Source organism: Podarcis vaucheri (genome assembly GCF_965113315.1).
Source record: "Podarcis vaucheri genome assembly, chromosome: 7".
In the NCBI taxonomy this organism is placed as follows: Eukaryota; Metazoa; Chordata; class Lepidosauria; order Squamata; family Lacertidae; genus Podarcis; species Podarcis vaucheri.
Genome location: NC_138765.1, coordinates 12,191,781 through 12,204,222, shown reverse-complemented (window position 1 = coordinate 12,204,222; position 12,442 = coordinate 12,191,781). Strand labels below are relative to the sequence as shown.

At 48.6% G+C, this 12,442-nt stretch overlaps 1 protein-coding gene across 1 annotated transcript in view; it reads left to right on the top strand.

The window, feature by feature from the left end:
- The window catches only part of TMEM145 (transmembrane protein 145), a 39,012-nt gene extending 30,196 nt beyond the window's left edge, over positions 1-8,816 (top strand). Inside the window, exons 11-15 of the mRNA XM_082231159.1 lie at positions 1,384-1,477; positions 3,008-3,180; positions 3,873-3,993; positions 5,150-5,350; positions 7,714-8,816. Of these exons, the coding sequence (XP_082087285.1) occupies positions 1,384-1,477; positions 3,008-3,180; positions 3,873-3,993; positions 5,150-5,350; positions 7,714-7,935 (811 nt within the window). The 3' untranslated portion in view covers positions 7,936-8,816. The remainder of the gene's footprint in view (positions 1-1,383; positions 1,478-3,007; positions 3,181-3,872; positions 3,994-5,149; positions 5,351-7,713) is intronic.
- The last annotated feature ends 3,626 nt before the right edge of the window (positions 8,817-12,442 follow it).

The window sequence follows — 12,442 nt, the reverse complement described above, 5'->3', positions numbered from 1 at the left end:
TGCACCAAAGAGACAGCCGCTAGATTTCTGCAGGCTTACACATGCCCCCTACTGGTAAAGCCCTTGAAATGACAAGCTACATTCTGTGTACACACCTCCTGTACGCTCTGCGTTCAAAGTGCTCCTGCTGCGGGTCAGGGAAGTGATCCACACACCATGTTAGCAGCAGTGCACAAAGCACATGTATCTTGTCTCATACTTTATTGAGTCTCTCTAGTCCAAGGGTGCCTTGTCCCCGATAAGGTCAGAAATGGGGAATGCTTCTATTTGTGCCCACGTCGTGATGTGATGTTCAAAGGGAAGGCAATAGAGGTTGCAATGGGACACAGAGGAAGAGAAGCAAACTATTTCGATGTGCCTTGCCCATTTAGAGCCCAATGGGTATTTTGAGGTGCAGAGAGGGCAGAACAGGCAGGCCTAAAACAGTCCAGGCCTGTGACACAAATTAGCATCTGGACAAATTGTGATGCTGGTCGGAGAATCATTGGCATTGCACTTGGCTTATAAGTGACATGGGTTTGTTGACTGGGGGAAGAAAGAGGAATGTTTGAAAACTGAGCAGTCAAAAGATTTGCAGTTGAAACTTTAGGAATGAGAAGAGTACATTTAGTGCGGATAACATTTACAGGGGAGATTAACAACAACAACAACAACTTATTATTTATAACAACAACTTATTATTTATACCCCATCCATCTGACTGGGTTTCCCCAGCCACTCTGGGCGGCTTCTAACAAAAGTTTAAAAGTACATTATAACATCAGTCATTAAACACTTCCCTAAAGAGGGCTGCCTTCAGGTGTCTTCTAAACGTCAGATAGTTGTTTATTTCTTTAACATCTGATGGGAGGGCGTTCCACAGGGTGGGTGCCATTACCGAGAAGGCCCTCTGCCTGGTTCCCTATAACTTCGCTTCTCGCAATGAGGGAACCGCCAGAAGGCCCTCAGTGCTGGACCTCAGTGTCTGGGCTGAACGACGGGGGTGGAGACACTCCTTCAGGTATACTGGGCCGAGGCCGTTTAGGGCTTTAAAGGTCAGACCAACACTTTGAATTGTGCTCGGAAACATACTGGGAGCCAATGTAGGTCTTTCAAGATCGGTGTTATATGATCTCGGTGGTTGCTCCCAGTCACCAGTCTAGCTGCCACATTCTGGATTAGTTGTAGTTTCTGCATCACCTTCAAAGGTAGCCCCACATAGAGCACGTTGCAGTAGTCCAAGTGGGAGATAACTAGAGCATGCACCACTCTGGTGAGACTGTCCATGGGCAGGTAGGGTCTCAGCCTGCGTACCAGATGGATAAAGGGTATTGGGAGATTTGGGGTGTGGGGCAGTCATTCCTTCTTCCCCCAAATCCTGGCTCATGGCTCCCTGTTTTGCAGGGGTCGGATCAGCCACACCGGCTCTATCAAGCTTTCTGTGTACATGACGCTCTACACTATCACTCATGTCGTGCTCTTCATCTACGAGGCTGAGGTGAGTGTCTGTTTACTCCTGTAGCAGCTTGGATGGAGCCAGTGTGGTGTAGTGGTTAAGAGTGGTGGACTCGTAATCTGGTGAACCGGGTTCGTTTCTCCGCTCCTCCACCTGCAGCTGCTGGGTGACCTTGGGCTAGTCACACTTCTCTGAAGTCTCAAGTGCAATATTAATAACTTCCATTCATGTTGACGCATTAAATGATTTACAGAACTACAAGTGAGGCACTCAGACTATACCTTTGTTCTTCCTGTGTGTGGCAATTATTCTGTCCTTGTAAAACGTTATATGAGAGCTAGTGTGGTGTAGTGGTTAAGAGCGGTAGACTCGTAATCTGGTGAACCGGGTTCGTGTCTCAGCTCCTCCACATGCAGCTGCTGGGTGACCTTGGGCTAGTCACACTTCTCTGAAGTCTCTCAGCCCCACTCACCTCACAGAGCGTTTGTTGGGGGGGGGGGGAGAATGTTAGCTGCTTTGAGGCTCCTTAGGGTAGTGATAAAGCGGGATATCAAATCCAAACTCTTCTTCTTATCTATTTGAGAACCTCGCTAATCTAGGCCACATCTACACCATGTATTTAAAGCGCTATGATGCCACTTTAAACAGTCATGGCTTCTTCCCCCAAAGGATCCTGGGTGCTGTAGTTTGTTAAACGTGCTGCCCCAATTCCCCTCATGGAGCTATAGTTCCCAGAGTGGTTTAACAGTCAATCCCTCTCCACAGGGACCTCTGGGAATTAGTTGAATACATCCCTCCTATTACAATATCGTCAGAGGTGTCCACATCCAAACACCTTCCCAAAATAGGTTGCAGGTGTGATGAGAATGACGAGAAGAGTAGGGCTCGGCGATATCTGGTTTTCAACATCAAGATCTATCCCCAGCTAAACATCATGATATACCGATATATGACAATGTCTGAAATGAGGGTGGAGCTACGTTAGAGGCAATGGCTGGCTTCATGGTTTTTCCTGCATCGTGATTTTTGCATTGTGGACATACACACACACACAGAGAGAGAGAGAGAGAGAGAGATAGATTAGCAATACAGTGGTACCTCTGGTTGAGAACAGGATCCATTCCAGAGGCCCATTCGCAACATGAAAAGCCCGCAACCTGAAGCGCCGTATCTGCGCAGGTGTGATTTGGCACTTGTGCGCATCCGCAAAGCGCGATTTAGCGCTATTGCACATGCAGTGAAACCCGGAAGTAACCCTTTCCGGTACTTCTGGGTCGCCGCGGGACGCAACCTGAAAAAACGTAACATGAAGCAAACGTAACATGAGGTATGACTATATCACTATATTGGCAGGTCAAAAATTACAAAACCGATATCACAATACGGACTTCAAACCGGTTTTGGATGATGTATTGATCTCTCGCCCAGGCCTAGAGAAGAGGGCGTTGCAAGCCTCCGTGTGCTTAGAGGCGTGTGGTTCACGTCCCCAGCTGTGAATTTTGTTGCGGCTTGTGCAGCTCTAGCAATCGCATCTCCCAACCACTCAACCGCTTCCTTCCTTTTCGGCCCCAGTTCTTTGATCAAGCACAGGTGCTGTACACTTACGAGTCGCCGGCTGGATACGGCCTGATCGCCTTGCAGTTTGTGGCTTACATCTGGTTCTGCTACGCCATCCTGATCACTCTCAAGCAGTTCCCAGAGAAACAGCCCTTCTATGTGCCATTTTTTGCCGCTTATACCCTCTGGTGAGTGGATGTAGAGGACATTAAGGAGGAAGGAATCTAACTTGGGGGTGGACGGACCTCCATTTAAACCCAAGGGCCACTTCCCCTTTTGGACAACGTTCCAAGGGCCACCTGCTATTGGTGGGTGGGGTCAGAGGCAAAAGAGGGAGGAGCAATGGATGGAAATTTTACATTCCTGCATTTGGCTGGTTGCTAAATACACTCACAACACCCATCCCTTATCTTGTGCCCAGACAAACAAGAGGCATTCTTGGAGTTCATGGGAACATTCTAGCCAGGCAAAGACACTCAGGGCAGGGACGGTGAGGGGTGTGGCCAGGGAAGAGTTCAGAGGGCCACATAAAGAGGTCTTGAGGGCCAGATTCAACCCCTGGGTTTGAAGTTCCCCACCCCGGTCTAAGGGAATGTAACTGATAACCCCGAATGTTCCCTCACTCTCAGCTGGCCAAAGTCAGGACAGATGTTTGCCCCTCATCCAATGAGTGGGCCGCCATGCTAGATAGGTGAGATTTGACAAAGGAAGACAAGGGGGTATGCTGGGCACAATGCAAATGTCTGGCACAACAGAGGCTGCTTTTCCAAGGGGTAAGAAAAGCTCTGCAGAAGCTACAGTTAAACAGAGTATTGTTGGAGGCAGTGGGGAGAAAATGTGTGGGGAGCATGTCCTGAGCAGCCCTCTTTGTCTCTCGCAGGTTCTTTGCTGTCCCAGTCACTGCGCTTATTGCCAACTTTGGCATTCCCAAGTGGGCACGGGAGAAGATAGTCAATGGGATCCAGCTGGGCATCCACCTTTATGCCCATGCCGTATTTCTGGTAAGAAACTGCCAGCAGCCTAGAGGATTCCCCCATTATCCTGGCAGCCACTGAAGTCTTGGGGCCAAACAGTGCATTAAGACACCATTGACCGGGTCTCCTGACTTCTTACTTTGATATACTGAAATGCAATCTGGGGGTGGGATAGGGATGACCTTTGAATCTGATCCTGTTCTGTGAGCCCTTTTTTGCAATTGAAGCCACCCCCTGCAAGCTGATTTGCTGCCTGCAGATGGAAAAATACAGGGACCCACCCTCATACATTTTTCTCCGTGGTTGGGTGCAAGGAAAGATCACACTTGCAGGCCTCTTGGCGTGCATTGATGGGTTCTATTTTTGGTGTTTGTTTTAGGTTCAGAAACCAGTTGTAGCTCCCTTGCATAACATGCACTCACGATATCTACTAGTACAGCCTTTGTCAGGCTGGTGCCCTCCATACCTTTTGGACTACAACTCCCATCAGTCCCAGCCAATATGGCCAACCGCCAGGGATGATGGGAGCTGGAGTCTAACAACCTCTGGAGCGTGCCCACGGGTTCCCCATCCCTGCTCTGATACCATCAGCAGTCAATTCTGCCTTCTGTTATAGAATGCTTCCATTTAGGGGTCAATTCTTGATGGAGCCTCTTTCATGGACCAGTTTTTTGGAGGTGTCCTCCTACATTAAGTGTGGGTGGAGATGGAGCTGAGTATCCCTGCTGAACTCTACCTCTCAGCTACTCATAATGTATCTACAAGTGTGAGGATTAGAAGTTTGCTTCTCTCTCTTTTTTTAAAAAAGGGAGCAATGCTAGAGAAATTAAGAGAGGAAGCAGACGTGTTTTGCCTAGAGCAGGCATGTCCAACTCCTATGAGACTGTGATCTACTCCCAGTATAAAAAAACTGGAAGTGATCAACCCATTGTCATTGGAGGGAAGAGGAGTGTCCATGGGGTGGGTGGATTGCCCAGAGTTCTTCAGTTTTTATTTGTTAACTTTCGGTAAACCTTATTTAATTCCATGATCGATAAGGGTCCCACTATCTACCAGGATCAGCTGGGGATCTACCGGTAGATCACAATCTACTGGTTGGACATTAAGGGCCTGGAGGAAATGCAGGCAGTTGAGTTCGCGGGTCCACCCAGGCCTTGGTCCTCCACTCTCATTGCTTTCTCAGATCATGACCCGGCCCTCGGCAGCCAATAAGAACTTCCCGTACCACGTCCGGACATCGCAGATCGGGATTGTGGAGGAGGTGGCGTCGGGGGCCAAGTTCCCGCACCACGTCTACGGCAACGTGACGTTCATCAGTGACTCGGTGCCCAACTTCACGGAACTCTTTTCCATCCCACAGAGTACCGGGAGCAGCTCAAGCAACGTGAGTGCTAAGGAGGGTCCCCGCTTCCTAACCTTCCCTGGGTCTCCCCGGTTTTCCCTTCCAGCGCTTCTGCTAATGTCCTCCATGGAATCACTGGAAGAGGAAGCATCTCCCCTGTGACATAGCTGTCAACCTTCCCTTCTTTTTTTTGCGGGAAATTCCCTTATTCCAGCGCCGTTTCCTGCTGCTTCCCGCTGCTATCCCGGATTGTTAGATATCCCATAGACTGTCCCCGGGACAGGTGAGGCTGCTGATCCCTTATTTCCGAGGCTGCCGATCCCTTAATTCCATATCTGAAAGTTGACAGCTATGCTCCTCTGCATGGCAGCTGGATTCTGGAGGCAGAGGTCACTCAGTCTTCCTAGAAACCCACCCACTCCTTTGGGAAGTGCAGGTTTTGCTTCCCTGGGCTCTGCACATTGCTCTTATATCCCACACTGCTTTTTTCTGTTGGATTTTTAAGCCTTATCAGAGGAAACTGGCCACTCTCCAGGCACTCGGCTTGAGATCCTTGTTGACCTCCCCGTCTGCGACTCCCGGCAGGATACAGGCTAGGTCACTATCGGCGATCCTCCTCAAACATGAGAAGAACACACCACTCTTCTCTCCTCCCTGCCTCCCCCCAGGGAGGGGAAAGAGACAGACAGAAATGTATTTACATGTCTTTATTTCTGTCCTTGCAGCAGTACAGAGAAACGCGTCTGCACTCATCAGACTCCAACAGTAGAGAGATAAAATCCACCCCTGTACTTCCAGTACAGGTCAGATGACACTCTGAGCTAACATCCGCTGCTCAGTACAGTGAATAGACTGCCCCTTTGTTTCCCCGGTACAGTCCCAAACATTCACATCCTGTTTTGCTTTCCAGCCACCTGCAGCTCGCTCCCGCATTGCTGCTTTTCCGTAACATTTTCCTCCAAGGAGCCCAGGGAAAGTGCATGGATTTCCCCCTCCTCTTTGAATCCCCACAACCCCCCATCTGGTGAGGGGCTCCAGGAAGGTTCTCCTGCTGTTTTCTTCTCTACAGGCCCCTGCCCAGCTGGGGCACCAGGCCTTGGGCAAAGAAGCCTGTCTCACTGCACAAGAAATCCCAAGCTTGCCACCTGATGGAGCAGCCTCCCTGTTGCCTCTGCTTCAAAGCATTTTGCCCCCAGTTACAGCCCCCAAATTTCCCATCAGATGATGGTCCTAAAATCCCGCCCACCCTACTTCACAGCCTTAAACTACCTGGCCTCCGTACTTCCTCCATGCACCTGGTTTAGAAAGGCTTCCAGCTGACAGATTTGTGGGTTGCTACCAAGCAGGCAGATCAGGTTTACTCCCTTCCTCTTGCACGAGGCTAGGTCTGTGCTACTCATGAACCGCCATGCTGAGCGTAGCTCCCCAGCTGTGCATTGTGGCTGGCCAAGAACTTGCCCATCCTGATTCTCCCCCCCCCTTTTATTTGCTGTACCAGAGAAGTGGTGAAAAAACAGGAGGTTTCTAAATCTCACCGTGGGCTGCCTTATGTGGCTTGGGTGCATTTGTGAGTTGCTGTACAGTTAAGGAAGGGAGAGGAATTGGATTGTTTTTGCACGTAAAGGCAAATTTATCAAATTCTCACTCTCAGGCCACAGTACACAAACATAAATGCAGCCATTCTTCAAAATCCACACATCTCCTAATTCTGCAGTGCTGTTCTCCAGCCAAGTAGCATATCTAAAAATGCGTACTACTGTAATGCATACATAAAAATGCACCTACAGTGGTACCTCTGGTTGTGAACGGGATCCATTCCGGAGCCCCGTTCGCAACCTGAAAAGGCAACCCACGCGTGCGTGGGTCGCGATTCACCGCTTCTGTGCATGATGTCATTTTGCGCGTCTGTGCATGCGCGAGCGGCAAAACCTGGAAGTAACCCTTTCCGGTACTTCTGGATCACTGTGGGACGCAACCTGAAAAGATGTAACCTGAACCGAACGTAACAAGAGGTATGACTGTATTTAGGAGGGGAAATACAAGAAGACATTATATTAGGGGGAATTGTTTTGCCAAAAATTAGTATATTGGAAGAAATTCAAACTAATATGCGGATAAATTTTCAGGAGTACACACACACACACACACACACACACACACACATATATATGCATGCACAAACTGATGTGGAAATGATGAGAGGTGAACTTCAGATGAGAAAACTGAGAAATCAGAATCAACTTGTTTGCCAGTCACTTTGCATGTGCCTGCGCTAAGTCTTGTAAACCGTGAATCCCTCCTTGCCCTCGTGATTCAGTTGCTTCTGGTTTGTTCGGGGTCCTTTATTTCTGTTGTCCGCCCATGTCCGCTCTCACATGGCTCTTCTTCTGCCTTTTCCCATCCAGCCCCGCAAACAGGTGGAGGAGACATCATCCGCCGACCGTAACCTGACCCCCAGCTGCGTGGTCACCACCTCGGAGCTCAGCGGTGCCCCTGTGCTGTTGAAACCGTCCCTGGGGGGCGAGAGCCAACCGCCCCCCTATCAGCTCCATGCACCCCAACTCCACCAGCACAATGGCTACACTGAGTATTTTAGCATGCACACGACGGGTGCCCGGCCCGTCTAGGCTTCTCCTTGACTGTCCTGATCCTTTGTGGCTTCCTCCGCTTCCTTTCTCAACATTTTTCTGGGTGGGGGGGGCCCTGCCTCAACCCCCAACCCCGGTTTCTCCTCTGGGCCCCCTCCTCCACGCTCCATCTTCTGCCATCTTCTATTCCAATTTGTGTCCTACCATAGCAGAGGGCTATTTTATCCTGTTTCCCTGGAATGCCAGAGTTTAGTGAGAGTACGGGGACACTAGATGCTTGGCATGGGGTAGAATTGGGGTTCCCCCCACTCCCCCCATCTTCCTGCCCCCCCCGTCTCGGTACAACAGAGGGGGCGTGACTCCCCTCCTCGCCTAATTAATTGCCTAAAAGACATCTATCTGTACGATACATCCCTGTCCTTCCCCAAGCTATGGTTGTACGCTGCCTACCACTGGGGGAAGCCAGGAACTGGATTAACGTGACCAGCGCGTGATTTTCTTCCACCCCTATTTCTCTCAGACGGACAGGCCAATCTTTGGCTGCCTTCTCCCCTGTAGACAGTTTGACCCCAAAGGGAGGTCACCATAGCCTTCTCACAGCCGCCATTGTGGTTGAACGACTCTCCTGCCTGGATGCAGATGGGAGGGACTGCAGACATCCCGGCTCAGGCTGGCCTTGTAACAATGTTCTCCTGTATTATTGCTCCCTTCCGATGCTACCCTTTCCCTGCTACAGTACAGTGGTAGCAGGCATTCCCTTTTCCCCGTTTCCTTGACACCCCGCCCCCGGGTGGCGGTATTTGCCCTCCTCCCCTTCCCCGTGACGGTGCTGTGGGCTCTGCTCCCTGATGACGGTGAATTTCTTAAATCCACCAGAGTGGGCTTTTTTTGCAAAAATAAAGAGGATTCTTGTGTTTTTATCTCACTGTGAAGGCATGTGGCTCTTTTGGGGGAAACAGGTGGCCACGAAAGGAGGAAGAGGAAACTGGGCATGGAAGACTTTAACCATCGCCGTGTATACAAAAAGGCTGATGGTCACATTAAACTCTTTGCTCTCTCAGGACACATCTGCAGTACTGCCAGTCCCAAACATATTTTTTTTTAAAGTGACACAGCTTCCGAAGAAGAGAACCCTAGGAACTCGAGCTCTTTGAAAGGATTGGGGAATACAGTTCATGTTCGTTTAAAGTACGTTGGAATTTGTGGCTTAGATATGCTGTTTAGACTGCATCTACAGCGCTTTTTTCATCGTGGGGCAGCTAACTTTGGAACTAGGTTGTGGAAACAAACTATACCTTTAAAGTACGCCTGATGCACCTTTTCCCCCTTGAAGAATCCTGGGCACTGTAGTCTGTTAAGGATTGCTAAAGATTGTAACTCTCTGAGAAGTAAACTAGAGTGCCCAAAATTTGTTGAGGGAAAGAAGGTGCTTCGAAGGTGCTTTAAAGATACAGCGCATTCACAACATATCTCTTGTAGCTGATCCTTCAACAAGAACAGATTCTCCTTATCCCCGTGCTGTGAAAGGCTTCTGCATATCAAGCTGCTTTTAAAGATGCATGAGCAGCCAAACTGTTTTTTCCCTGGTCGGCTGGCAACTGTATATGATCCATAGCTATGCCTAGTGGGGGACAGGGATAGGATGTATTTAACTCTTTTCTTCAGGGTTCCCTCAAAATTCAACACAACAATCTTTCTCTTTCTTTCTTTGGCGATCACTCGTAGCCGAGTAAGATTGTCTTCCATAAACACGGTTTTAACAATGAGTCCGTAAGTGACTGTGGAGGCCAATTCTGGAACCACACATCCTTCCACAGTAACCTTCCACTGATGGCCAGTTCCACATTTGCTTATTTTTCTCTGCCCTTGGTTGCAACGATGTCCATGATTGTATGAAGGTTCCTCCACACCCTGTATTTGTGGCTGGGCAAACATTGCCATCCCAAAGTGGCTTGACCACCATCTAATCTCCATGGTGTTAGCTTCATCCTTCCACTTCATTATGAGCAAAATCTAACACAGGCTGGGGGGGTGGGGAGTTAAGAGACCCACCAAGCTGAACACATCCTGCCAACCACCAGTGATGGTTCCACCAGAAGCACTTGTCTGTGAAACCTCCTCCTCTTTGGGGTGACTTTCCAGGCCGACAAAATGCAGGGAGTGGTGCGTCAATCACTTGGGTGAAAGCCACTGTGTGTGACTGGTGACCTTCATTCATCTTGGTGAGTCACAATGGCGTGGATCTCTGTTGAGTGAAACGGGAACTGACTTGTCTGTTTTGACTGTCGGACCCATCTTCTTCAGAAAATGCAATGGCGCCCAATGCTTTCGCGGCGCGGTGCTGAGTCATTCCGCTTCTCCCGGCTACAGCAGAGTTTCTTCAGCAGCAGCGTGCCTGTGTGTAAGGATTTATCAGCACTGCAGTAAAACTCTCATACACAGCTTCTTCTGTTCTACGAAGCTTTAATGTACAGCAGCAAAACGATAAATCAGCCATGCGAGAGCAACGATATGTTGCCTCTCCTTTGCAGCCAAAACAGAAAGTAAAAGTAAGTTCACATTCCTACGTGAAACACACCCAGGACAGGACGTCATTTCCCTTGAGCTATTAACCTTGTAAGCTCTGGGACTCCTCACAATCTCAAGTGTGACTGTGCTTGTCCCAATTCTTGTGAGTGCCTCTTCTTGGGTGTGGAAGATGCAGAAGAAGCCAGATTCCTGCAGATAGCACACATAGTTTCCGTCGTTCTTGTTGAAAATGCATTGAAGCATCCAGGTCTAGAACAAACTCCTTCAAACTTCAACAAGACCCGTGGTTCTGCATTGCTTGAAACTGAACAGCAACTTGAACAGGAGGCGGTTACCACTGCTATTGGCAAATCTGTTGTTGGGGAAATCCCCTGGGAGCTGATTTGCAGCAATAAATAGAAATGTATCTGTTGAGACTTGGGCACAAATAGCTCCCCTTCTCAAGTTGAGCTGCTTTTTATTGCATCTGATGATTCGTTATCCACACTTGGATTCTCGCAACTTTTGTCAAGCACTGTGCTTGTGGGTTCAATGTTGCAGGGAGCTCTGCAGTGATTGCATGAAGGTAAGGAATGGTCCTCTTAGTGGTACAACTCATGTTTTGCTTGTAGAAGGTCAGGTCCTAGGTTCAATTTCCCACATCTTCACCTAGAAACATCTTGAGTAGTTGAGGTGGAAATGGCTCAACTACTATCTGGATATTTGAAAGGTTTCTTCCAGTAACAATTCTGTAATAGGTTGACCAGTGTTCTGACTTGGTGTAAGTCAGATTTGTGTGTTCTTTCATAGTTGGGTGGGATGGGGGTGAAAAGCATTGGGAGGGTTGAGTAGCAGAGAGTTTGCGTGTTAAATCCCTGCAGTTTATACTGACTTGGATAGCAGAGGAATAGTTTTAATGTTGTGGTAGCCAACGTCTGAAGAGTACCACATTTGTAATAGGTGCACTGCACATGACTAGCAGTGAATTCCAGAGTCACCCACCCACCCACCCACACCTCATAGACAAAGGATGGTGAATGGAAACATATTTTTAAAATATTATTCATATATAAATATGAAACAACAATAATAACAAAACAGATACCAAGAGACAGCTTATATAATTGTCAATAAGAATGGCTAAATAGAGAAAACAGTCATTCCTAGGAGAAGGCATTTTGCAACAGACGTTCCAATACTGGACAATGGATTCTGGCCTTTTTACCTTTCAGAGTTACTCCGTTCCATATATGTGCCAAGCCCATCAGCTTGTCCGTTGCATTAATCAACCATACAGTTTTTCTTGTGATGGGTGGAGACACCTGTTCAAAATAAAGGGTTGTTGTTTCCTCTATTTCCAAAAATAAGTATCCCCAGATTCCTGAATTCCTGGAGGGCATTCAGAAGCATAACAACCCACAAGCCTGTTAATATCAGTCTATTTCATTCAGCCATTAATAAATAGCAGTACATTGACCAATAACTAACAATACATTTGTGGATCAATAGTCTAGCGCAAGAGTGCATTGCTGAACTACAACTCCCAACCATCTCTGGCTATTGGCCACGCTTGCTGGGGCTGTTGGGAGTTGTAGCTCAGCAACATCCAGGGGGCCAAAGGTTGCCTTCTCATGGTTTAGCACCGGACACACACACACACACACACACACACGTGGGCATTCAATCTGGATGTGAACATAGATCACAAAAAAATAATTTTGCACATGTTCATGTCCCATTTTTGCATTGATAGTGTGGGATGCACAATCTTTGAGGAGAGAGAGAGAGGCATTCTTGGTAAGCTCCTTCCAACCGAAGGATTAGCAAATATTGTGTCCCGCTGCCCCACAGCCGTTTGGTAGGGTGGGTGGGTGGGTTTCTCCATCCCTTCCGCGTAGTCTTCAGGAGGAACCTCCTCGCCGCCTTCACAGAAGTCCGTGCCGGCGTCTGTGTGTCTGCCACTGTCATCGCGGCTTCTGATCCCCATTGGGGATCTTCCCCCTACAGTATGGTCAAACTTGGCCCACCAGCTGTTTTG